Source organism: Sinocyclocheilus anshuiensis, unplaced genomic scaffold (assembly GCF_001515605.1).
Source record: "Sinocyclocheilus anshuiensis isolate Anshui unplaced genomic scaffold, SAMN03320099.WGS_v1.1 scaffold178, whole genome shotgun sequence".
Classification (NCBI taxonomy): domain Eukaryota; kingdom Metazoa; phylum Chordata; class Actinopteri; order Cypriniformes; family Cyprinidae; genus Sinocyclocheilus; species Sinocyclocheilus anshuiensis.
Genome location: NW_015546031.1, coordinates 265,158 through 288,986, shown reverse-complemented (window position 1 = coordinate 288,986; position 23,829 = coordinate 265,158). Strand labels below are relative to the sequence as shown.

General features: G+C 41.8%; 1 protein-coding gene across 2 annotated transcripts in view; it reads left to right on the top strand.

Annotated features, from left to right (window-relative positions):
- The window catches only part of LOC107698777 (BAH and coiled-coil domain-containing protein 1-like), an 87,621-nt gene that overhangs the window by 38,377 nt on the left and 25,415 nt on the right, over nucleotides 1–23,829 (top strand). For both annotated transcript variants that reach the window (XM_016499882.1, XM_016499881.1), the window contains exons 3-11: nucleotides 6,302–6,484; nucleotides 13,157–13,279; nucleotides 13,491–15,635; nucleotides 15,942–16,056; nucleotides 16,146–16,351; nucleotides 16,508–16,663; nucleotides 18,744–18,988; nucleotides 19,546–19,891; nucleotides 20,611–21,477. In XM_016499882.1, the coding sequence (XP_016355368.1) occupies nucleotides 6,302–6,484; nucleotides 13,157–13,279; nucleotides 13,491–15,635; nucleotides 15,942–16,056; nucleotides 16,146–16,351; nucleotides 16,508–16,663; nucleotides 18,744–18,988; nucleotides 19,546–19,891; nucleotides 20,611–21,477 (4,386 nt within the window). The remainder of the gene's footprint in view (nucleotides 1–6,301; nucleotides 6,485–13,156; nucleotides 13,280–13,490; nucleotides 15,636–15,941; nucleotides 16,057–16,145; nucleotides 16,352–16,507; nucleotides 16,664–18,743; nucleotides 18,989–19,545; nucleotides 19,892–20,610; nucleotides 21,478–23,829) is intronic.

Genomic DNA, 23,829 nt, shown 5'->3' with positions numbered 1-23,829 from the left:
CAATGGCTGCTGTGTCTTAGCAATTAAGTAGAATTTAAAAGCATAGTTAATCTGAAATGTATTCATCTTCATATCATCAAAGCATATATGTCTTGTTCTTCCTTCCATACCAAACATTAGAGGAGTTATTTACACCCATGCTCTTTTCCATTCAACACAGATTGCTTGTGAACATGTATCAAGCCCCAAAAAGGATGTAAAGTACCAAAAAAGTAGTCTATACAACTCTTACATTATTTCCATACAAGTCTTACATTATTTCCAAAGTCATACAATACAGTGTTTTTTCTTATGCTGTTTAAAGGATTCAGAGAAAGCAGTAAAACATCTGAGTTTCTGATGGATAACATGGCTTATGTAATTGTGTAAATGCCTAAACAAGAGTTCTGACAGGTTTTTGAAAAGTATGCATGTTTGTGGGATAATTAAAGTAACTGAAAATGTGGAGAGAGCTGCTTACCGATGGCACCGCATGTATACTTGGGGTTAAGAATGCAACACTGTAACACAGCATGTAGCTAAATCTAGCAGTAAGTGGTTTTCTGGTGTAAATGTAAATGCAGTCACTGTGTAGTTTATTAACAAATTAGTTGTTTATAATAAATGCCAAAAAAGAGCATACAGTAGCATCATTTTGTTTATTATGTTCTTTTGTTTACTTGCAAAATGAAGTTTTGAAATCACTTAACCCTTACAGTGATTGAAACCTTCCATGCTCATAATTTGGGTGAACTGGGTGTGCAAGTGAGAGAGAGAAAAAATCGACCAGGATTAACTTTCTCCTATTTTCTCATATTAACTTTCTCTATTCTGTTGATGAATTTCCAAATTTGGAACACCTTAGTCACCATGGTAACAACAGTACATTGTGCTCTTGTACTGAAAGTCTTCTAAGCCTTGTGCTATGGCAGATATAAAACAATATCGACTGCCTACATTTCATTTTTGAGAATGTATGAGATTGAAATGCCACTGCAACTGTAGATTTGTCCAAATAGCCTGACTTTACACACACAATCCCAGCACAGAAAACCTATGCTCTTCTTGAAAGCTATCATTGTTTGAGAGAGGCTAGACTTCCTGCCATGGCACTGCTCATTCCGGCCCTGTTATTTACCGTTCCCATAAAACGTGTCCTCTGCAGAGCTTGACATCCAGACAGCCATCCATTAGCCTGTTTGCCTGAGGTTCGAGCCCCTATCAATGAGTGATCCATGAGCAAATAGGCCTTTAGAAATGAAGTTTTTTTTTAAGCTGAACCCCAGTGCACCCTAGGGTGAGGTTGACACACAGCAGGTATTAACACGCATGTTCCTGCAATGTTTTTATGAATACTGACAGCTGTTTTGTTTTATATTTCATTTCTTTCACACTTGGTTCATATGAGTTCAGCTGGTGGCTATTTAGTCTCTCTTCTACAAGCTCAAACCATCCCTGATCATTAAAGCTTAGTTCTCTTGAAAATGAAAGTTCATGATGACAAACCTGACTTTTTTCCATTAAAAACAACAGGAACATTTTGATTTACACAGCTGTTCCATACCATGAAAGCATGATAAAAGAATGTTAATGATTGTGCACTATATTCTATTTCATATTGGCAGACAATACTAAATCCATTCTTATTGTAAATCTTCCCGACCACTGTAGCTCTTGAGCCTTATTTCTGCTTCTGCATATTAAAACTTAATGCATGATAAACAATTGTGTTGAGCATCATTTAAGTCAAACTTGCCAGGACGTGTCCTTATATACACCATGTTTCAATATGCTTGTATATTATGTTATTAAGTATGCACTTGCTATTTGAAGAGTTTTCATCCCACATTGAGACTTGTGTTGACTCACTGAGGTTTAGTTTGTTTTATCCCCATCTTGTTGGCTCAATGAAAGTAAACAATCAGGGTTCAAAAGTCTCATTAGTTTTAGCTGAAGCTATGTGTCAGTTCAGTTTACATTAGACAAGAAATCTTGGACAAGAAATACTTGTCACACCACCCTCTTTGATTCTGAGTTTCGTGGCTAACCACCAAGCCACTGTACAAACACTGGCTGCCACCTCACACACATGCAGCCTCAAATTCACCACTTCCTCTGCCCTTATCGTTTTGTCAATTTTTTCACTTTATCCTACTCTTCTCTAAGTAAACACCCCTCTCTCGCTCTCGCTCTCTCTCTCTCCATTCTTCAACACTCACGGAAGGACCGCATCCATACTCAGCTGACAAGAACGCACTGAGTGTGGAGTGTCGGAAGCATGTGCAACCGATCCCTCCTCTCTCTTTTTTTTCACGTGCTTTCTTCCTCTTCCCACATGAGTCCTGGAATCACTCCAGCTTGACTCGCTTTGGTACTGGTCAGACCGGGACCGCTGTCTGACCGGCCCCCTCCAATTTACATGCTCACCCACTCACACACACACACACTCATCCAGATTGGCCCCTGAGGGTCCCTCCACTTCCCGCTCTTCACGTCCCTCCAGCATTGTGAAACAGGAGCGCCATCCCAGTTGTCTACAAACCAATAGGAATGTTTGGCTACCAATTCTTCTAATGTTTTCAAGATGGCTTTGACTCTTATAAGGAAATCCCCCCAGTTTAGTAGCCATTTGAAATTCCTGCTTCTTTTTTACAGCGAGGAAGTGTTTTCTGAGTCACGGTGCGAGAGCCAGTCGTGCGCCCCAGTCTGTCCGAAGCTAGGGAGTTTGGAGGAGTGCTCGTGGTGTTAGCTGTCGGTACACGAGGATCCTACGAGGTGCCGAGGCTCTTATGAGAGTCTGAGGTTCTGCTTTCTTGAACTCAACATCTAACATCTGTTTTCTATAAACGATAAAGAACAGAGGACTCAAGTGACCCTTACGGGATGTTTTTACTGGGTAAGTCAAAGTCAGACTGTTTCCCCACTGCTAAAATACTTTTTTGCTTCTATTCCGACCACTGTAGCCGGTCGTGTGCGGTTTGCATGGAACGCAGTGGTTACTGAACCAGGACAACTGTTTCTTTAGGACCCTTACTTCTTCATTAGGCACTTTCATTTACTACCGGACGGCTGATTAGACTATTTATACATAATTTAGTCTTCACTTGTTAGTTATTCCATTATTTGGAATTCTATTGTTGTGCACTGTAGGTGACACAGCTGCTTTGTTTGATGTCAGTCAATCTGAATTACTCGAATTATTAGGGATAAGCAGTAATTCAAGTATGAAAAGTGTGTGTGTCTCTGCTTTCAACAGTGATGTGGTATGAGTCCATGGTTAATATGAGCAATCCAAGCAGTGAGTCCAAACTGACGATGTCATGTCTAAGTGTTACTTACCACCTTTGACACAGGCCTACGATCAGTTATTGCCCTCTAAGGCTTCACTCCACCAATAGAAGACAAACTGCTCAACTTTCATCAGATCAGTGTAAAAGAGCAAGTTACCAACACCCCAGACCGACTCAGCCCACAGAGCGTCTGGTTTGGATGAGGCCATGCTGTTCTCACTCATCTTTCCCGTTCTTGCCATCCCCATGACAACAGCACCATCAGATGCCTCCTTCTGAGCTGACTAGGAGCCGAATGAATCTTCCTGCCTCCGTTAACGGGTGGCAGGGCCATGTCATCCACTGTGGCAGCACATGAGATCCAGTGTGTACACATAGGATTTGCCAGGACCCCGCTGGTTATTACAAGCCTGTAGGTGTATGTGTGGTTCCTGGGAATTCAAGGATTCGCTTATTCGTGTGTGCATTGATGACACATACACAAGGCAGAGAGACATGAGGCAAGGGAAGCATGACACTGACAGCATGAAACAATTACAAAATAAAAGACATGAAAACATGAACAAGACAAAACCCAAACACCACATTACACTGCCCAGTGTCTTGGTACGGCCAACATTTGTCTAGTTGGATACTATGAAGGGCAGGACAGAGAGTGGGTGGCTGTCTAAAGTTTGTAATTACAATACTCCCTCTGTTAGTTCCTTAGAAGGCCACTTCCATTTCCCTCCACCTCCAGTTTCCTGGATGCTTATCTGTCATGGGATAAACTGCAAAGTGTACATTAGTGTTTTTGTCCTTTATTCTTCTGTGATCACACTTGATTGCCTTTGACATTGGAGTGGCCTTGTTTTGCTCTGTTGCGTGGAGTCAGAGTGAGACGTCTGTGTTCTGTTAACATCAGACTTGCTGAGGTTCATGTGTTGTTCATGTGTTTTGTTTGGAGCCTCGCCTGTTCGTTTTTGTGTGTTTGGCTGTATATGATTGAAATATTAGTTCATAAGCTTGGTGTATTGAACATTTTAAAGTAAGGCTGCAAATATTTGTACAGTTCACTGTGGTGGTCACTGTTTCTGTTGTGTATTGTACACTATCACAGAATGAAGGTTAAAATAAAACGATTGCCATATTTTTCACAATTTGCAAAAGTCTGGTCCACTTTGCAGATTATTCTGCTTAAAGACATAAATAGACTAGCATTCACATCCATTCACAGTGTTTTCCTGCCTTTGGCCTGAGATGTTGGGATTGGCTCCAGCATCCCCATGCGGCATATGTATCCAATACCACAACTTCAGAAGATAAAAGTCATGAGATCTACAAGTGGAAAACTGGCAGTACAATTAAAACCATGCTTAATCAATGTGTCTTTCTCTCTCCCTGTCTGTAGTGAATAATAGTCCATCAAGCAGTTACAGGGGTGTTGCTCTGACTGGTCCATTACTCATCTTTGTCTAGCTGGCAAATGCAAGGGTTGATATAATTCTAGTAGCTATTATTAATAGAGGCAAACAGGGTCATAGTGAGAGCTCAGAAAGGACTCACTACATTTTGTAGTCACCATAAAATGTTCTTGTGTAATTATGATGCAGGCTAAGGCCAAGACTACAGGATTTACGATGCCAGACTGAAGATGTAGAGTCAAAGGTTAAAATGCTGATTTACTAAGGTTGTAAATTCTGTATAAAGTGTTAGCTTGTTTAGGTCAGTCTTGTGAGGATCTCACCATGCTAATATTCTCTCCAAATCAGTGGTCGAGAATGTGTTTTTGCACATTCTTTGGACCCGCAGAGAAAAACATGGAGATGTTCTGGAGGGTGTCAAACTGATGCCGTAATTCTGAGGTCGAAATGCAAGTGATTGTTATTTTTGGATTCTTCATATACAGAGCGTGTGAGAATGAGACTGGAGGATGGTGGAAAATTCCAGCAGGACAGAAGAAGGTACCACAGTGAAGAAGGCTGCTGACTGAAATGAAGAGAAAAAGAGAGTAGGGTTCAGGGCGAAACTAAGGCAGTGAGAGTGAACGACAAAAAAAAAAGAAAAGAAGAGGGTAATGGAGAAAGGGGGAGGTAAAATTGGGAAGGGAATTCACAGGAGAGAGAGAGAGAAAGGAGAGAAAGATAGGGTGTGCATTCATCTGTGAGATGAGATATCTGTCCAGTGATGACTTGACGTATCTCTGATGTCCCAGGGCTAAACTATAGTATGTATGTGTGTGTGCTGAATGGGTGGTGTCCACTCTTGGTTGTGGAGAATGAATGGATCTGGCAGACATTACCAGCTAACCTCTGAACTGATCAGACATGCTTCCTGAGCACAAGCAAATCAATTTATATATGTGTTGCTTAAAAAAGCAACCCAATAACTAGTCTCAGCTTAAAACACACCATCTTACAGACCTTTTACTACATAGAAAGTGGCAAAAATATACTAAAAAGGATTGTTCGTGGCACTTTGTAATAAGGAAAGAAGATATCCTTGAGCACAACAGTTTATTCTTCATTTCTATTTATTTCAGATTTATGTGCCATTAAACATTAAGTAAAAAAGCAAAAGGTGGTCGGTTAATGAATATGTTGTTCTAATGCTCTTTCCTGTATAAGTTGGTGGCTCTTGGCCAGAATATTCAACAATGTGGACTAGACCAGTGTTTCCCAATCCTGTTCCTGGAGGTACACCAACAGTACACATTTCAGATGTATCTCTTATCTGACCCATCCATTTCAGGTCTTGGAGTTTCTGCTGAGCTGATGGGTTGAATAAGGTGTGTTTGATTAGGAAGAGTTCATAAATGTGCAGTGTTGGTGTGCCTCAAGGAATAGGGTTGGGAAACACTGCATTAGACTTTATGCTGATAGTCAAATTCCAAACAAGCTCCAAAAGAAAGCCAAGTGTGTATAGACAATAGGAATTGTATTATTAAGTCGAATCCTTATGCTCAGATATGTTCACTGTCATGCTACAACACATTGTTCACGTGCCAGTCAGCACACCTAACCCACTCCACCCTCCTTCCCCTCTTTACACAGGCAGTGGACTGATGGGAAACTCCTCAGCCACCTTCATGGGGACGTTCCTGGCCAGCAGTCTAGGCTCTCCTGCCTCACACCCACCACACCCCTCCAGACCACCGTCCTCTCCCTCCTCTCCTCCTTATCGTGGGGGTCCTCACTCCAGCGCCTCTCAGATCTGGTTCCCCCACTCACATGAAGGTAAGATGGCTCCGTTCCACTCACCTGCTCATCTGTCTGTCTGGATATGTGTCCATCCATGTGTTTGTGCCTCTGGGCTTTCTCATCAAGAGGAAGCAGCTCTCTCTTTTTTATGCACTGTGAAATGTGCCGCCCCAGTGGTTTTCGGCAGTGCAGAAAGCGGACAAAAGTTCAGCCAAAGAATCTTGTGGTCTGTGATGTGCATCAACAAGAATTTATGCGCACAATGTGCAAACTCAGACACACACAAAACATTGGAGGAAGAACAAGCTAAAGGGTCAACAGCATCGCAGCTGTCGTGTAAAAGTCAATGTGGCTTTTCTCACCATGGCTTATACTAGCTTGGCCTGAGCCACACCCGGCCCTCAGCCTGCCAAATCAAGAGCCGGCCTTCTCCAGCACTGGCTCCAGATCCCTACAAATGACAGACTACTACAGCTCCGCAGAGAGAGCAATATAGAGAGAGACGGCAAGAGTAGGAGATGCCCAGGCATGCCCAATGCCACTCGGCACTTATTCACATATAAATCCCCTCCGGGCCACATCCAAATGTGCCAAACAGTCATAAACCATTAGGAGTTCATCCGTGTGTTGTTTGTGTAATCCTCAAACTCAGCCTGTCTGAGTGCAGCACTATCCCCATGCCTGTTATCACTATACCCCAGTCTATTTTCACTCTTTTCTCCACATATCCTCCCATCTGGTATGGTGGAAGACAACCCTGTTCCATTTGAAGTTCACACTTGGAGGAGGTGTGTGGAGATGACTTACCTTATTGTGCCTATCAATCATCCATTTGGAAGATTTTTCTGGTCAAGGACCACCAATTAAAACAAGTCGAGTTCAGTTTTGAGACTTAAAAACAGGTTAAATGGTGCCATAAACCTCACAAACCAAGGCAAATACAGAAACTTGTTCTTTTTTGCTTGTCTTAATATAGAAGCGTGGTAAACTGTTGGCAGCCCGATAAAAGCCTGTGAACCCTGACTCCAGGAAATTACACAAAGCCAGCCAGTCCAAATGCAATTTTGTGAAACCTTTTCCCATTTCTTTGTGCAATGTGCATCAGATGGTCCATGGGTGTTACTTCTAAGGCTAGGACTAGTAGAGGACTAGCTCACCGATATTCAAGACATGACTACCCATGAATTGCCCATATGTGCACCGCACAATGTGACAAAACGTGCACTACCTGACAGGCCATGAAGAGACGAAAACCTAGAGATGTTGGTTTGTTCCTTTGGCCAATGGCACATTGATCATGTTCCCAAAAACTGGACAGTTTTAATAAGAATGATGACGATAATGGTTACGTTACTAAGTAATAAGGCTGATTATGAGTGGGATTATGATAGCAAGCTATTATCTGTATTGCAGTTTAATTGTGCAGAACGTGGTGTGAAAGTGATTAAATCCTGGCTTGCCATCCTCTCTCCTCTTTAAGATAATTGCAAATTGTCTTTTCTTCAGTTTGCATAAAAAAGCAAGTGATCAAAATGAGAAGCACAATTACCCAGCCTATTCTCTGCACCCTGTGGGATGGAGTCTCCCACCAGCAACAGCATAAGCGTATCTGCAAGAGTACTTTGAAGATATCCTAAAATTCCCTATGCCTCAACATCTGTGAACAGTTTATTATGGCATTCAACATATCAATGAAACTTATTTCTGAATATTTTGTGTAGCACTGTAGGGTGTGTTATTGTCTTAAAAATATTTAAATTTTTTTTCCAGTATAAATTTACTTGACAAGCAAATAGAGTATCATTTGTTTTTCATAGGATATATCTTTAAGTCTATTCAAGCATATATCTTGAATTAAGGATGTTACCCCTCTTGCAAACAAGCATAAACATAAATCTAACAAAATGTAAATATGAAAAATGTCAATTTGCAGCAGCTCTTTAATCACAGTTTTATGAATTTCCTGACTACTGTAATGCCCAAGGACACATCAGATGCTAATCTGAAAACTACAAATGTCTTAAAGACAAATTGCCATGCTGTAGTTGCCAAATACATTTTGCATTCACATGCATTACATTAGCTGTTTTAAATACAAATTTTACAATTTTGTAGTAACAAAATTGGATTAAGCTGGTATTAGATCAGTAAGAATAAACATTTAACTTCTGCAAAACTGCCCTGGGTTCCTATGGGACTTGACTCTCAAAGGAGTTGACTGCAACTGTATTAATCTACTGATGCATGACCACATAATGTCATAACAGTCCGTATGAAGTCAGTAGCATACGTTCAGCTCATAAACAACAACTACTGTATATTAAATTTCTTGTAGAAGGGGGAAACTGAAATACAGAAAACACAAGGAAAGCCCAGCAGGCACATTGCCAGCTGGTCTATTTCCAAATGACAGTTTTAACTGTGCCAAACAGAGGCTGCCATCCTCTGCTTTCTTCTACCAAGTGTTTATTTTAATAAAATGATGCTGGCTCTTGTGCCGGAGCTGGTGCATGGATGTTCAAAGATTGGCAATGGTAGTTTCTCCACTGACTTGAGAACCAAACATAACAATCCCCACTTGCAGTCTTACAAATCGTGACGTATTTTAATATCTAAAGTAATTGTTATGCTGTCACAAGCTGCTGCAAATAAAATTATTTTAAACATAGATACAAAACTGGAAGATCTGTCATTTGAACATGTGTTGTATTGCCAAATTACATTTCCAGTTTAGCTATGTTGATTATAATTATAAAATTGTTGTTGCTGATGTTGCCTAATGTTAGCAGTTCTTGTTTTTTTTTTTGGCAAAGAATCACCTTTTTCATGGTGGAACAGTTGCAGATTGGCCACCAGGTCCCTAGTGATGGAAGAAGGGCTTATGTCTCTTTATAGCCCTCATGCATCACTTGTTTCATCTCTCTCAATCCAATCATGTCTTTTCTCTGTCGGTAGAATGCAGGCTGTCGTCTTCTCTCCCTCCTCTATTGCCAGGCTCCATCACTTCCTTTCAATTAGCAGTCCTGATGATTACCATTCACCTCCTCCCATCCTCCTCTGTCTTTCCTCTCCACCCTCTGCCATTTTGGTACTGCTCTGTCACTTCTCAATTTGCAGTCTCGACAGGCAGCTTTATCTGCCCCTCTCTGTCTCTCCTTAAACAATTTACTCTGGGCTATTTACAGATGCGTGCTTGTATGCGCTGTCATGAGCAGACACAGCGAGAACGATTGGCTGTCCATGTGAACAGGAAGATTGAGAGATAGGATTAGCAGGAATGTGCAAATTGTGTACCATTAGCATTTGTAGAAGGTCCAGCTTCAAAGAATCTGCCCGCGTAATAACAGCTTTATTGTCTGGGAATCAGCCTATTCGATTAGGTGCTTTTACTGGGATCTACTGAATTGTAACTAAAAGAAATTCAGCAAAATCACAAGGTTCTGCACAGTCAAAATAATTAAGAAAGATAGTAGAACCATTCTTAAGCGTGCAGAACAACCACCCAATAAAGCATTACAATAATCTAACCTTGAGGTCATAAATGCATGGATTAACATTTCTGCATTTGACATTGTGAGAATAGGTAATTTAGATATATTTTTGAGATGGAAAAATGCAATTTTACAAATGCTAGAAAGTGGCTTTCTAAGCAAAGATTGCTATCAAATAGCACACCTAGGTTCCTAACTGATGACGAAGAATTGACAGAGCAGCCATCAAGTGTTAGACAGTGTTCTAGAGTATTACATGCAGAGTTTTTAGGTCCTATAATTAACACCTCTGTTTTTTCAGAATTTAGCAGTAAGAAATTACTCATCATCCAGCTTTTTATATCGACTGAGATTCAGCACTATAAATGTACACCACATTGTTTTCAGATAACTTATAATAAATTCTGACATCAAAATTAGAGTTTTTTTGATGATATAATAAATTATTTTACCATGATTAAAAAATGTTTGAATATTTAAAAACATTTTTTTTATATATCTGAAATAATATAAAATAATTGTTTTAATATTTGTATAATTAAAAAAGGATAATTATAATAAGTAATTAATGAGTAATAGCAGTTCCACATTTTTTATGCTACTTCAGATTCCAATTTGAATTATGCATCCTGAATTCAAGCCAGCAGCCATGAGCTATCAGCACTGTATCTGTGAGCAAGGCATTTAATATCAAGTTGCTCCAGGAGGACTGAACTGGTAAAAAAAAATATGGCAAAACCATATGAAAGTTATAAAAAAATAGCATCGGCATGTTTCCAGATGTATTATGGTCCTGGTATGTACTGTCATTTACAGTGAGGTACAGTGAGCCTCTAGCTCTTTTTTTTTTTTTTTTTTTTTGCTGATTCGGAGAAAAGCCTCCAAAGTTTTTCCTGTAAATATTCTGCAATAAGCTGCAGTAGCATCCTGCTCAGATAATAACAGTTCTGCATGTGCTGAGTGAGCTGGTGTCAATCACTCACGGACAGCGACCGTCTCTGTGAGTGCAACAGTGTTAGCAGCATTAATGTCAGCACTAAGCAGTAAAACCTGCCTCATCTAGCCTGCTGGCACAGCACCTTCCCTTGTCCTGGCCAGATTAACGGCTGAATGTGCAGTGCAATGCCTGCTCACCTGCCCTAAGCGGCCTCTGCCTAGCACCGAGCAACCAGCCACTATCAGGCGCAACCAGACGTCACTGTGAAACGGGATTACGCTGCCAAGTGTCACGCACAGAAATTCAAAGACACCAGAGAAACATCTGAAGACTGATTTGCATAACGCAAGCTTGTATCACACTTTTGCATAACCCACAGAAGTAATGGATTGTTCAAAGGGAGCCTTATTTTTTTCCAATTCTTAAATGAATTGGCATAAATGAATGTGCTTATTAACGCTGACAGGCAGTGAGAATAAAAATAGAGCTTGCAATTATCACCTTCCTCTGTACGTATAAAAAAATGGAGTATACTGTATAAATAAACGGAGTATATAAATAAATGTTTAAAAAAACGGAGTAAATACATAAATTACTCATGTCATCCCAAACCTGTCCAGTTTTTTTCATTCTATTCTATATATATATAATGGAAGTCAATGGGGACCAGATACTGTTGTATTTACCAATTTTTCCAAATATATTTGTGGTCAGCAGAAGGAAATTCATACAGCTTTGGAACAACTTTAGCTGAGCAAAAGATGACAGAATTTTCATTTTTGGGTGAAATATCCCTTTACTCTTGGCAGATTCACTGACTGTCAGGGCAGTTTGCAGATTACTATTACTATTAATATTTACTATTGTTATTTTTTTCAGGGTAATTTATAGAAGGTAAAAGATGTGGTTATCCTTCCCGGCCTGAAAGTAAAATTAATTGTTAATAATAATAATAAGAAGAAAAAATCAGTAAGTTACAGTTACTAGGAATTTGCCTTCCTAGGTGCTTCCATAAATAATACTACAGTTACCTTTTTCAACCAGTTATTCATGATAAATTAGATACAGCATACAATATAGACACACTGTACTACATTCAATATATCACTATGTAGTATATCTGAAGCCTTTTCAAATGTGTAAACAAATTATTGCCTAGAAATATGTAGCTCTCTGAGAGCTTGACCTTGTTTGACCTTTACACCCATGAGAAGCTGCCTGATGTGTTTCCATTATGGTACAGTTTTGGGAGCTTTGAGAGGATGACCAAACTTAATTCTCACAGTGTATATATCATGTTTAATACGCATTATTTATGTATATTAAAATATCTAAAAAAAAATCAATCTATCTATCTATCTATCTATCTATCTATCTATCTATCAACAAATTGACAGAAAAATAACTGTGTGGCTCTGGTAATTATTACTTCACCCTATCTCCACTTATAAACATAGTACTATCCAGGTTGCAGCAGGTTAACTGTTTTTGGTAGATCAGGAAATATTTTATTTTCCTCAGTAATGTAATGCACTCTGAAAAATGTCATAAATATCACTCTCGTGTAAGTATTTTAAATGTCACAGTCTATCAGAGCACTATAATTGTCCCAGAACGTTATGAGGCTAACATTTATCACATATTTAAAGGTTAAGGTCTTCTCCTTTACTAAGTTTCAAAGGCTTGTGCTTGAAAGGTGTTTGGTTTTCTTGTAAATTCTTTCCCCTTGGCTTTGTTGTGTTAGTCACAAATTTTGGAGAGTCGAGACAGCTGAAATAAAGTTGATCATTGGCCTTTTTCTCAAATCACCACATGTTCTGCTGTGAGGACTCTTTGCTTATTGTTTTACTTTGTTATCTCTTACCTCAGCACTGGGAACTTTGCGAGATTAGCACGGTGGAACCATATGTTCAGGAGACCAAATTCATCCATTACTTGAATCCCCAGGACTGAACTTGTCTTCTTGTTTGCATTGCAAACCCAAATAGGAATGGCAAATATGACATCCAAAGCCTGTGGTTATTGGTGAATATGGAACACCAGCTGCATTGGAACAGGGGGATTAGATCTGGATCAAAATGCTTACGGCCAAAATAAATGTGGTTCAGTGATTATTGTCTTGTTATCAAAGCTTTCCTTGCCTTATTGCTCTCTCTCTTACTTCTCACACTCTTACGTTCACTTCTTCTTTTGCTACTGTATTTTATGTGTTGTCATTTTATTTTTCTAGACATTTCCACTAATATTATGACCCTCTTTTTTTTTTTTTTTTCACCGCAGTCCCAGGGTATCCTCGCTTCTCAGGGAGTCTAGCCCACACCTTTCTTCCCATAAGCCATTTGGATCACCATGCCAACAGTGGGGTCCTCTATGGACAGCATCGTTTCTATGATACACAAAAAGGTGGGCAAAATAATAATTCTGGAATTTACATTTCTGCTTATTTCATAAACCGTTATAATGATTAAGTTTCATGTTTTATATGCAGCTCGACTTCTCTGTTGTAGTCTCCAAATATGATAGTTCTGGCATAGTTCCATGAATTGACCCTCAAGGAAAGCTTAAGTTGGTGCTAGTTTAAATGATTAACAGCCCTATCTGATCTACTTTACAGAGAACTTCTATTTAAGAAGCATCCCGTCCCAGCCCCCACTCATCTCAGCCAATCACAACATCCAGCCGATGTCAAGGACAGGATCCGGACAACCCCAGGGCTCATGCAGCAGGGACAGAGATGCAGGAAGTGGGATGAACCTACAAAAGGGTCTTAAAGAGCCTAGCTTAGAGAGAGGTGTGGTTTCAGCTGCAAAAGATAAAGACAGACCTAGTAATAAACATGATTCTAAAGACCGCCATCACCACCAACTACCCCATCATCACTCCCATCAACCCCAGCTCCATCCACAACATCCAGCCACTATGGAAGAGATGAATGGCAGGGGACACAAAGCCACTCTGCCTATTGAGTATAAGGAACATCCACAGAGCATGGGAAAGCCTCTTAGTGCCTGTCTGCTGAATGGAAAGATGCTAAATGGGGACCATGGAACAGGGGCAAAAGGCTCCATGACTACTTATGGTGGGGATGGGGTGGTTAGAGGTAATGTAGGGTCCAATAATGTCCAAAACAGACACGTGGGAGGTGGCACTAACGGGCACTGTGGTAAAGAGGCGATAAGTGGGGAGATGCGGATCAGTGAACAGCCTCCTACAGACTGTCTGGAGCGAGGTCAGGCATTGCAGCATTCTTTGCCCTACTCAGTGCCTCCTCCACTGCCCATGGCTGCTGGAGGGGGGCATCCAAGTGGCTTCCACTGTCTGCAGCTCCATCCTGGCCACCCGCATCACCCACACCAAAATCGCCACTCACACCATCACCCTGACTTTTTCTGCCCTCCACCGCCAGCCCCTATGGGAAATCCTTCCTTACATGATAAAGGAATCAATAATGGTGGCTGCAGAGACTCCAAAGTGACTGGAGCCACATTTATTCCATCTGTTAGCCACCTTGGGGAGAAAACCGGAGGCCCCTTCCAGATGGGCAACTCTGAGTGCCAGGGGGTTGGGTGCGGAGGGAACAGTGTCAAGGACAAGGCCATGGAAAAGATTGGCAATGGGGGGCATCATGGTAACTGGCCCAGGAAACAACAGCATCAACCTCCAACCCAGCAGCAGCATCCCTACAGAAAAGCTGAAAAAGCACCTGACTGGATGCACAACCACCACCATCACCTACAGCAACAACAGCAGCAACAGCAGCAGCAAAGCCATTCCCAGCAACACCAGACTGTGCGCTCCCGCAGTGCTGACTGCATCAACAGTATGGAAACAGACATGTTCAGATCTACACTTACTCAAGAGACAAAGACTGTTCATCCTCTACCCAACCAAACCAACACCAATTCTCAGCCCTACAGAGACTGCTCACACTCCGGGCCTCCAACCATTCCCTCACCTCTTGCTGGGAAGACCATGACTCAGCACACGGGTGGAGGAGGACATGGAAGCTGCTCTATGCAGAGAGACGGACAGAAGGTTGCCCGCATTCGCCACCAACAGCACAGTAGGGCTGGCCCCGATACCCCTGGCACAGACATGGCCCAGGCTAATGGGAACCAGGAGATGAAGCGGAAGATGGAAATGTCTCCTTACGGCTACAACAACAATGTGCAGCATCACCCACATCAGCACACATCAGTGCCACCTTGGGCCATGCAATCTCATCACATCCACTCTGAAGAGAACCAGCATAAAGCTTACATGGAACCTAACAGTGGAGCTGCCAACAACAGACCGCCCACACAACAGCAGCACCAGACGGCAGGAATGGGTCCTCCTCATCCTCCTCCCCTTCATCCAGCTCCTCCTCAAAACCAGCAGGAGATCACAAGCTCACAGGGAGAGAACAGTGCCATGAAGAACCTTCTGAAGTACAGCAACCAGCAGCCTCTCCTCCTGTCCCAAAAGAGCCCATTTGGAGGGCTTGGGAACCTCAAAACAGCAGCGAATGGCACCAGCTGCTCTATACAGGGAGGCAAGCAGACCCTACCCTCCAGGAAAGGCCAAAGCCATGAAAGCGAGAGAGCTGATTGTGGTGGACGTGGCCGAGAGATAGGAGATGTCCCACATGTAGAGGGGGAGGTGCGACAGCCTCCGGTAGGGATTGCAGTTGCTGTGGCAAGACAGAGAGAACCTCCATGCCAAGCATCAGGCAGCCATCCCAGCAGCCGACAGGGGCGGGTGCACTCCACCATGAAAGGTAAGCTTGACCTTTGATCTGTCAGGGCCTTCCTAAACAAACAATGGGCAGGGACGCAGAGCAGTTTGTTTATTCGTGACCTCTGGAAGACTTCACTGATAAAAAATAAATAGCAGAACTTGCCAAGACCCAAAGTGGAAACAGCTTTTTCCTCTTACAGCTAAAAATGCCAGTGCAGGGGGAGAAAGAGCACATGCCACTGTAGAGAAAGACTGCTCAACAGCTGTTTGCATGCTGAGTGCCAAAGACAGTCAGAGTTGCAGATGAGAGAAAATCACTGATGTAAATTTGTTAACCATTTTGTAGGCACTCCACGCTCCATGTATCCTTCAGATTCAACTGGAGAGGAGGAGAGGAAAAGGATGAGCGTGGAACACATGGGCCACCGGTGCCTAGAGAGAGAACGAGACGTGTATATTAGGTGAATGATCCACCCCTCACACACTTTTTTTCACCTGTCACACATGCTCAAGTCCTGACCTTTCACCTGTTTCCGATCTGGCTTTGCAGGGATAACAAGGAAAGGGTCGAATTGGCACACATCCATCCCTCAAACAGTTGCCATGGTGACCTCACCTCTCACATCATGGTGCCAGGTGGAACTTCCATGCAGTCAAGCCAATTAGGAGACCCAGCTGCACATACACACTCTGCTCATCACCACTGGATGCCACGTACAGGAAGTCCCTCACTATGGATGACAGGTCACTCCTACGGTTAGTAATGTTGAGTATAGAATGAGTCTTCAGTCTTTTTCTTGTTCCTTTTTTGGTCATTGTGAGGTTCATAAGTTCATTTCGGTTTCTACTAATAAATGTGTTTTAAAAATTATAAACTTTGTTGTATCCTTAAAGTTGTCTTATGTTTTGTAGGTATTGGTCACACAGCTCTGCGTCAGAATCTCCCTCCTGGGTTTTCTGCAGCCATGCCTGCCCCTCTTCAGCCAGTTCTACCCCTGCCCCAGGACCCCTCCACCCAACTGGTGGTGCTGCCCAGTGAGCCTGCCACACACCCAGCTACTCACCTTGGTATTCCATGGTGTTTTCTGCCTAGTATTCTCATTTCCTCCCATATCCTCAATTTATTTGCCCTGCTGAGCCTGACCCATTTGTCAGATTTAGCATTCATTCTTTTTGTGAGGCACACAGCAGCTCTCATGGGTTTCTACGTGAAGATTTTACTGTCAGGTTACCAAGCCTGAAAAATTATGCTCTATAAAAGTGATTCCACTCAAGTTTCAAGGATATAAGTTCACTTTAAACCAAGTCCACACTACACGACTCAAACTTGTAACTGATGCTCTTATAGTGTGATCATTTCGAAAACATGCTTTGTCTAGTTGCAGGAAAAACAGTGGATTTTATAATTTCAGACTTGTTTGAAGTCTAGTCGACTATTCTTCAGGTGTATACATTGTCCCAATGAATGAGAGAGCAGCTATGAATAACAGCCAATAAAATTGCTAAGATGAAATAGCAGAAACGTGCAAGAGGAAAACACACAATATGCACACAATCACACAAACGGTTTCCTGTCAACCACCTGCTCCACCCCCAAATGGTCTGGGTCAGGATGCTTTCACCACCCCCCTCAAAGCTATTGCCATATGTGCTCTAAAACACGCTGACGTAAGAATACCTCCCAGCCTTATAAGTCTACACAGGCCTCTGCTCTGCAAACAGGCTGTGAAATCTAATTATCTTCATGTCTTCGAAGGCACACTTCCTTCCGTGCTCCACAAGAATTCCAGCTGAAAGGGGAAGTGCATCCACAAAAGCCTTCCCCCGGGAAACATTAGTTAAGCTGGGTTAATGTTCTAGAGCAAATGTCCATGATGCGTCAAGGCAAGCACAGTGGAGGGAGAAGAGGGGTCAGGCTGAACATGTACATTAAGGATGCTATGTGAAATGGGAAGAGTAGAAAACACATTTGACTTGCGGAGGCAGGGACTGAAGATGTGTCACTGTAGATGTGCACGGCTGGATTTCTGTTCCTGCCAGGGGAACGGCAGGAGTTTATCCCTGACATGGGAACTAAGAAGTCGCCTAGACTACATGCTGTAGTATGGGTCCACTGTGGTTTTCAGAGAAGGGGATTTTTCAAGGGAGTGAATATGGTTTGTCAAATGCCAAGCTTCTCATGCTAATATTTATTCTAATGGAAACTGCTTCCATTTGTTCACTTTCATCTTAATCAAATAATTATTATTGAAAGCATGTATCATTCTGTGCTCACGCGGCTGCACATTTGTGTTGGAGACTTCTAGTGTGAGAAAAATGAGGGAGGAATGTAGTTAGTGTGAGAAAACAAAAGTGGTGAACAGGGAGCAAGACACCGAAAAGAGCGTGGGAGTGCTGGTTGATGGGCCGCTCTCTCCCATGCACTCAGTGTAGGCCAGAGTTATTATAGATATAAAAATCTCACAAGGTCTCAAATTATTTGTATTTCATTTTTTTATTTTGCTTTTTTGTTTTCAATTTCAGTTTAGTTTTAGTTTTAATACTTTGAATGATATTGAATTTTTGAAATGTATCCTGTGATGAAAATATGTAAATTTCATCATTTACTCACCCTCATGTATGACTGTTTGTGGAACATGAAAGAAGATTTTGAAAAAAAAAATCTATTTTTTTGTTTGTTTGTTTTTTGACCATGCAGTGGAAGTCAATGGTAACCAAAATTGTTTAGTAACCAACATTTTTCAAAACATCATCTTTTGTGTTCAGCAAAAGATAGGAAGTAACATGGGCTTAGAACAATGTAAGGGTGAATAAATGATGACAGACTTCGCATTTTTTGAGTAAACCATGCCTTCATCATATCACAAAGGGCCCCTTGTTGTCTACTTGGGAAGTTATTTTTGAAAAAAACAATATTAAATTATCCAAACCTTTGTATCTATACCTTCTACTACTTCACTACTAGTTGTTGTTTTTATAGTTTTCATTAGAAATAATATCCTCAGTATAGCTTGTTTTCATAAGATGGTAAAGGTAAAGGTGATGATCTCTATGTGAGACCCTATGTGAGATATATTAACATTCTGTTGCCTAACATGGCCTTCCACACGATTTCACACAACACTAACACTTCTATTTCTCTCATTAGATGTGATGGAGCAGCCTGGCCTGTGGCCCCCAGTCTACAGAGCCCGAGGGGCCCACTCCCACATGCAGCATCCTGCTGTGTATCCTCGCTCGCAGTTTCTACGGCAACAAGAGCTTTATGCTCTCCAGCAACACCAGCAGCTGCAGCATCAGCAACACCCCAGCCATCACATGCCGCCACCTCCATCACACAGAGTAGCAAACAACATAGAGCTTCAGCAGAGAGCCACAGCCGACCACAGCCAGGTACACAACACACACAACCCCCTCATAAAACCATTGTACAGCAGTGGTTTAGAAACAGCTGAGCTTTCAAATGAGCTAATGCTTGACACCTGATACTGAGAGAGGATGCACTTCTCTCTGTGGAACGAGACAGTCGTTTTTGTGTGCAGGGGAGTAAACAACATTTGGAGCCAATAAATCATGAGTTTCATTTAAAAAAATCCACCTATAAAACCACAACTGCTCCCTAGGATCCATAATTTCCTCCAAGGTCCAGTTACATTTTAGACATACACAACCAAATGCAGCCAACAATGGACTGTGGTAAGATTGGGCCAAGCACTACTCTTTTTGATTGCAGGTCTAAATCAATAGAACTGAGCAAGTAGGGTCTAAATGAAAATCTGATTCAGCAAAACAGGCGTGCCAAATTGCACTTACATTGATGTGGAGATTGCATGACCTGGCAGACTTCAGAATATTTGTCAGTTCCCTTAAATTAACCAAACTGCCCAGATCTCATTATGGGGCTTGAGTTCTCTTTATGGATTTTCCCATCTAATTCTTTCAATGCCTAGGTGCAAAAGAAGCCAGAAGAACAGAGCATGGAGCTAGAAGACATTTTGTCTGAACCCAGGACTCCCAAACCTGCTAAGTGCTATGCCTACGGCCCATCCAACCAGGCCTCCTCACCTCCCAGGGGCTCCACTGCCCACTTGTCGCCCTGCTGCCAGTCCCCTTGTATGCGGCCTCACCCTAAAAGCACACCCTCTACTCCCTGCCCCGCCCCAAGTCCGGTAGCTGCGACACCCCTCTCACCAGCCATCAGCCCTTCTCCATCACAGATGCCCAAAACTGTTGAGTCCCAGGAAAAGAGAGTGGAAGGGCAGCCACCACAAGACTATCCTCAATCCATGGAGCCTGGTAAGGAGTTATTCTCCTTTACATATAAATATTAGAAATGCAATGCAATGTTTTTACTTGTTGACTTGGAAAAATGTAGTCTGTCTTAGCGTCAAGAGGCGATCTGAAATTTGTGTGGTCGTTCACTCTAGATTTGTGTCTTTGTCTTGAGGCTTAGGTGCCTGCTTCAAGTCATTGTGTCTCAAAAACACATAAGCCACATGTTGGTTGTTATTCATGCTGAGCCCCTCATGCAGAAACAATCAGGGCTTTTTTTAGACTCTGTGGCTCTGTGTGGGCGGCTATATAGGCAGGAACACGATTGACTAAGCTGCTGATAGATGCAGAAAATGGCTGACAGCTCAGCTCCCCAGCGCCATCACATCAGTAATGATGGAGAAACACCTTGTCCAGACTCACCCCCACTCCCCAGCCCACACCCTCTTTATCATCAACACCTCACTAACAGTTACAGCGTGCCAGAGGGTACAGCAGTGTCAGAAAGAGAGCCCTGTTTTACCTCAGAATTACCCCCTTAACAGCTGCACTTCTTAAAGTTGAATCAAGATCAAGGCATAGTGTTGCTGTCATGAGGAATGAAATGCGTTCTTGTTCAGATCTCTGGTGCAAAGCTTATTAAACATGTCACCCTTTTAAGGTTGTCAAAAATAAGACCGTTTCATATGCTGATATTTTTTAAATGCTGCACAACTAAGCTTTGTTTATATTCCCTGTCACAGATCTGCCACCTGGATATACCTATCCAGAAATCAACATGGGATATAGGAATATCCCCACCACTCAAGATGTACAGCTGGCAGAGCCTGCTGATCTGGAGGCTGTTCAGACTGAACCTGCTGAGCACCCTCCTCCAGCTCTCTCCAGCTTGGGAGAGGGCCTGGAATGTCATGCAATGGTGAGGCCACTCCGAGAACCACAAGAGCCAACAATGGACATTGATGCCACTAGTCTAGTTGAAGAACAGCCTGAGGGTGTGTTTGTGCAAGGGGAGGATGTCGAGACAGTCATGGCCATGGGCTGCTGTAAACCCATTGAGGACAATCAGGAAAATGAGCATGCCAAGATAATTTGCACACCTGCTGAAGTTTCAGGCTGTGAAGTAGGACAGGTAACTATCCTATCGTCTGAGGAAGTAATCCATCAAGAAGAACCAATTGTTACCTTTGACGAAGAAGTGGGTGAAGATATACCTCCTCAAGAGAGTGAAGACATTGACACACTGAAGGATCCAATACCAATACCACAACCATGTGTCTCTGATTGTTCACTCAACCAGCTGCCAAACACCACTGCCCAAGCAGATGTTGCAGTGGTTACTGAGGAAGATGAAGAGAAAAACTGTGTGAAGGTTCCATCTCCAACAACGCATAGCTGCTCCCAGAGTCTCACAACAAGTTACTGGAGTTTGGAGCTCCTGATTGCAGCGGCCTTCTGTGGGGACTGTCCTCATCCCTCTCCACCTTCCCCTTACCAATCCCAGAGATACTGTGGCCCACTCAACTCCACCTATCATGGCATGGAATTGCTGAGTGAGCTGGCTGATCTGGAACTGCAGCGGTATCAACAAAGTTGTGGTAAAACTCAAGGTATGTTATTGGAAAGTTTGCAGGGAGAAAAAGGCAAAATTTTACTCCTTCAGGGCAATGGTTTTGCCTCAGGATCCAGATATTCATTGAAAAATCTCTACTGTTTCCCTTGTAAGGACCATATATCTGTGTCGCATCTGTTCTTTTCTCCTGCTGTTAAGATTTCTGCAAACAGTGGTCCTGCTTGTCACTAAACAGTGAAAAGCTGGTTTGTAATCACAAAAGCAGTTGGTGTTTTCACTCTAGAGCATTGTGTAGGCTAATTAGCTATTTCACCTCTTGTTAAAGCTTCCCTCATATTATCATGTTTTTTATTCATGCAAGAGTATGTATAGTGGTTGTCAGAGCTAGTTTTAACTATTTAACTAGTCCCAGAGGATCTACTAAAATTGTGAATACAATATTCACTTTTTATTGATTTGTTTCTGTATGTTCTCTGTTGCTTTAGTAGATTTTGTTAAAGGGGTCATCAAATGCGACACAATGTTACAAGTAGTTTGAGCTGTAATGTGTGTTGGCAGTGTGCGTACACAACCACCCTATAATGATTAAGATCCACCCAGTGTTTTTTTTTTATCTCGTTAAATCATTTATCCTTTCTCAAATCGAGCCGATCTCAGATGCCTGTCTGTGTGATGTCACACAGACCCTGGCCGCTCCCACGATTGTTGATTGACGCTAGCGTTTTACCTTAGACCCGCCCTGAGTGTGCTGTCATCAGTCTGCCATTGTTTCGACGCTGGAGCAGATGTAGACAAGAATGGCTCTTAAGCAATTGAGGTGTTCTGTTGTTGGATGTAATAATGAACATAGCAGTCGTCATTTACTCCAGACATCTGAGCCACTGAAGACGCAGTGGATTAGCTTTATTTTTTAAGGGAATGCGCCCCCCCCGATCTGCCTAAATGCGTTTATGTTCATGCGAATAATTCGTGATCCAGCCTCACCTACAGAAGAAGTGAGTTTAAGTTTATTTTATTAATCTTTGCAAATCGCCTTTCCTAATAACATGCTAGTTAGCAAGTTCTGCAGCTGAAGTAAACAGTAGGGATGGGTGTATCGATCCGAAGTATCGATATATCGAAATAGACGCGAGTATCGAAGAGTGAAAAATTTAAGGGGGTCTGAATACTTTCCGTACCCACTGTATAACAATTTTTAAGACTGCAGAAATATGTTAATTCAGTATACACATTATCCCACCGGTTACAATTGTGACTGACCATAAAGTACAATTTTTCACACACTTTTCCAAAAAAAAAAAAAAAAGATTGATTATTTCAAAGGGTTACTAATGACACATCATTTGGATATTTTCATGTCTGAGAAAAATTTGGGATTAAACGGGTTAAAATGTGTTTTAAACATAAAGTTAAGTGGTTTTCATTACCCATTTTACTCTAATTTAATAATTTAATACATTTCATAATTTAAAAGTTTAGTGCAGAAGTATCAAATCGGTATCGATATTGACGATACTGCCTTGAAAAATATCGGTATCGTATTGAAAACAAAATAAGGGGTATCGCCCATCCCAAGTAAACAGTCTCATGAGAGCTCGTCACCCAACGGAAGAGAGGGGCGGGGTGAGCAGAGCTCATTAGCATTTAAAGGAACATGGACTAAAACGGCTTGCTGAAAACAGAGCTGATTTTGACAGGTAAAAAGGGTGTTGTTTTACACTGCCATTGAGAAATTTTAACCAAAGAATGTTATACATTAAAGCAATAAGCCCCAAGAAGCCGCTTCGCGTCGTGCCTAACAATACCCCTTAGCTGTTATAAATTCACTGTAAACCACGGCTTCACGTGGCTTATTGCTTTTATAAAACAGTTATTCCATATACGTAGTAAGGTTTCACAAAATAAAACAGAGCAAATGAAGTGTAATGATATTAATAAAAACATTATTCTTCAGCCAAACAATGTAGTTACTCAGAAACGGTTCTGGTTCCAACAAAGTGGTTGCTGAGCAACACACAAATGTAAACATTGGTGCACTTATATACTATGTACTTATGCACTATGTACTCAATCATGTAGTGTATGAATTATATATGGTTATTTTGTCATTCATAATCGGAGTCTGGTAGCCCCTCCCCCTTCGCTACATAATTAAAGCTGCGACAGTTGAGTGCATTAAGTGTCCAACAATCCACACTTAATTTTTTCGGTTATTTAAAGCAGCACTATGTACATCATTAATTCATCTTCCAACCTAAGTTTTTGTCTTATTCCGAATCACTACTGTACACTTATAATAAGTACTTATATTTGGACTATTGTAGCCTGGTCGGGTCGTCACCGCTGCGGAGTAACACATACCTGCGTGAATCGCCATAGACATAAACTT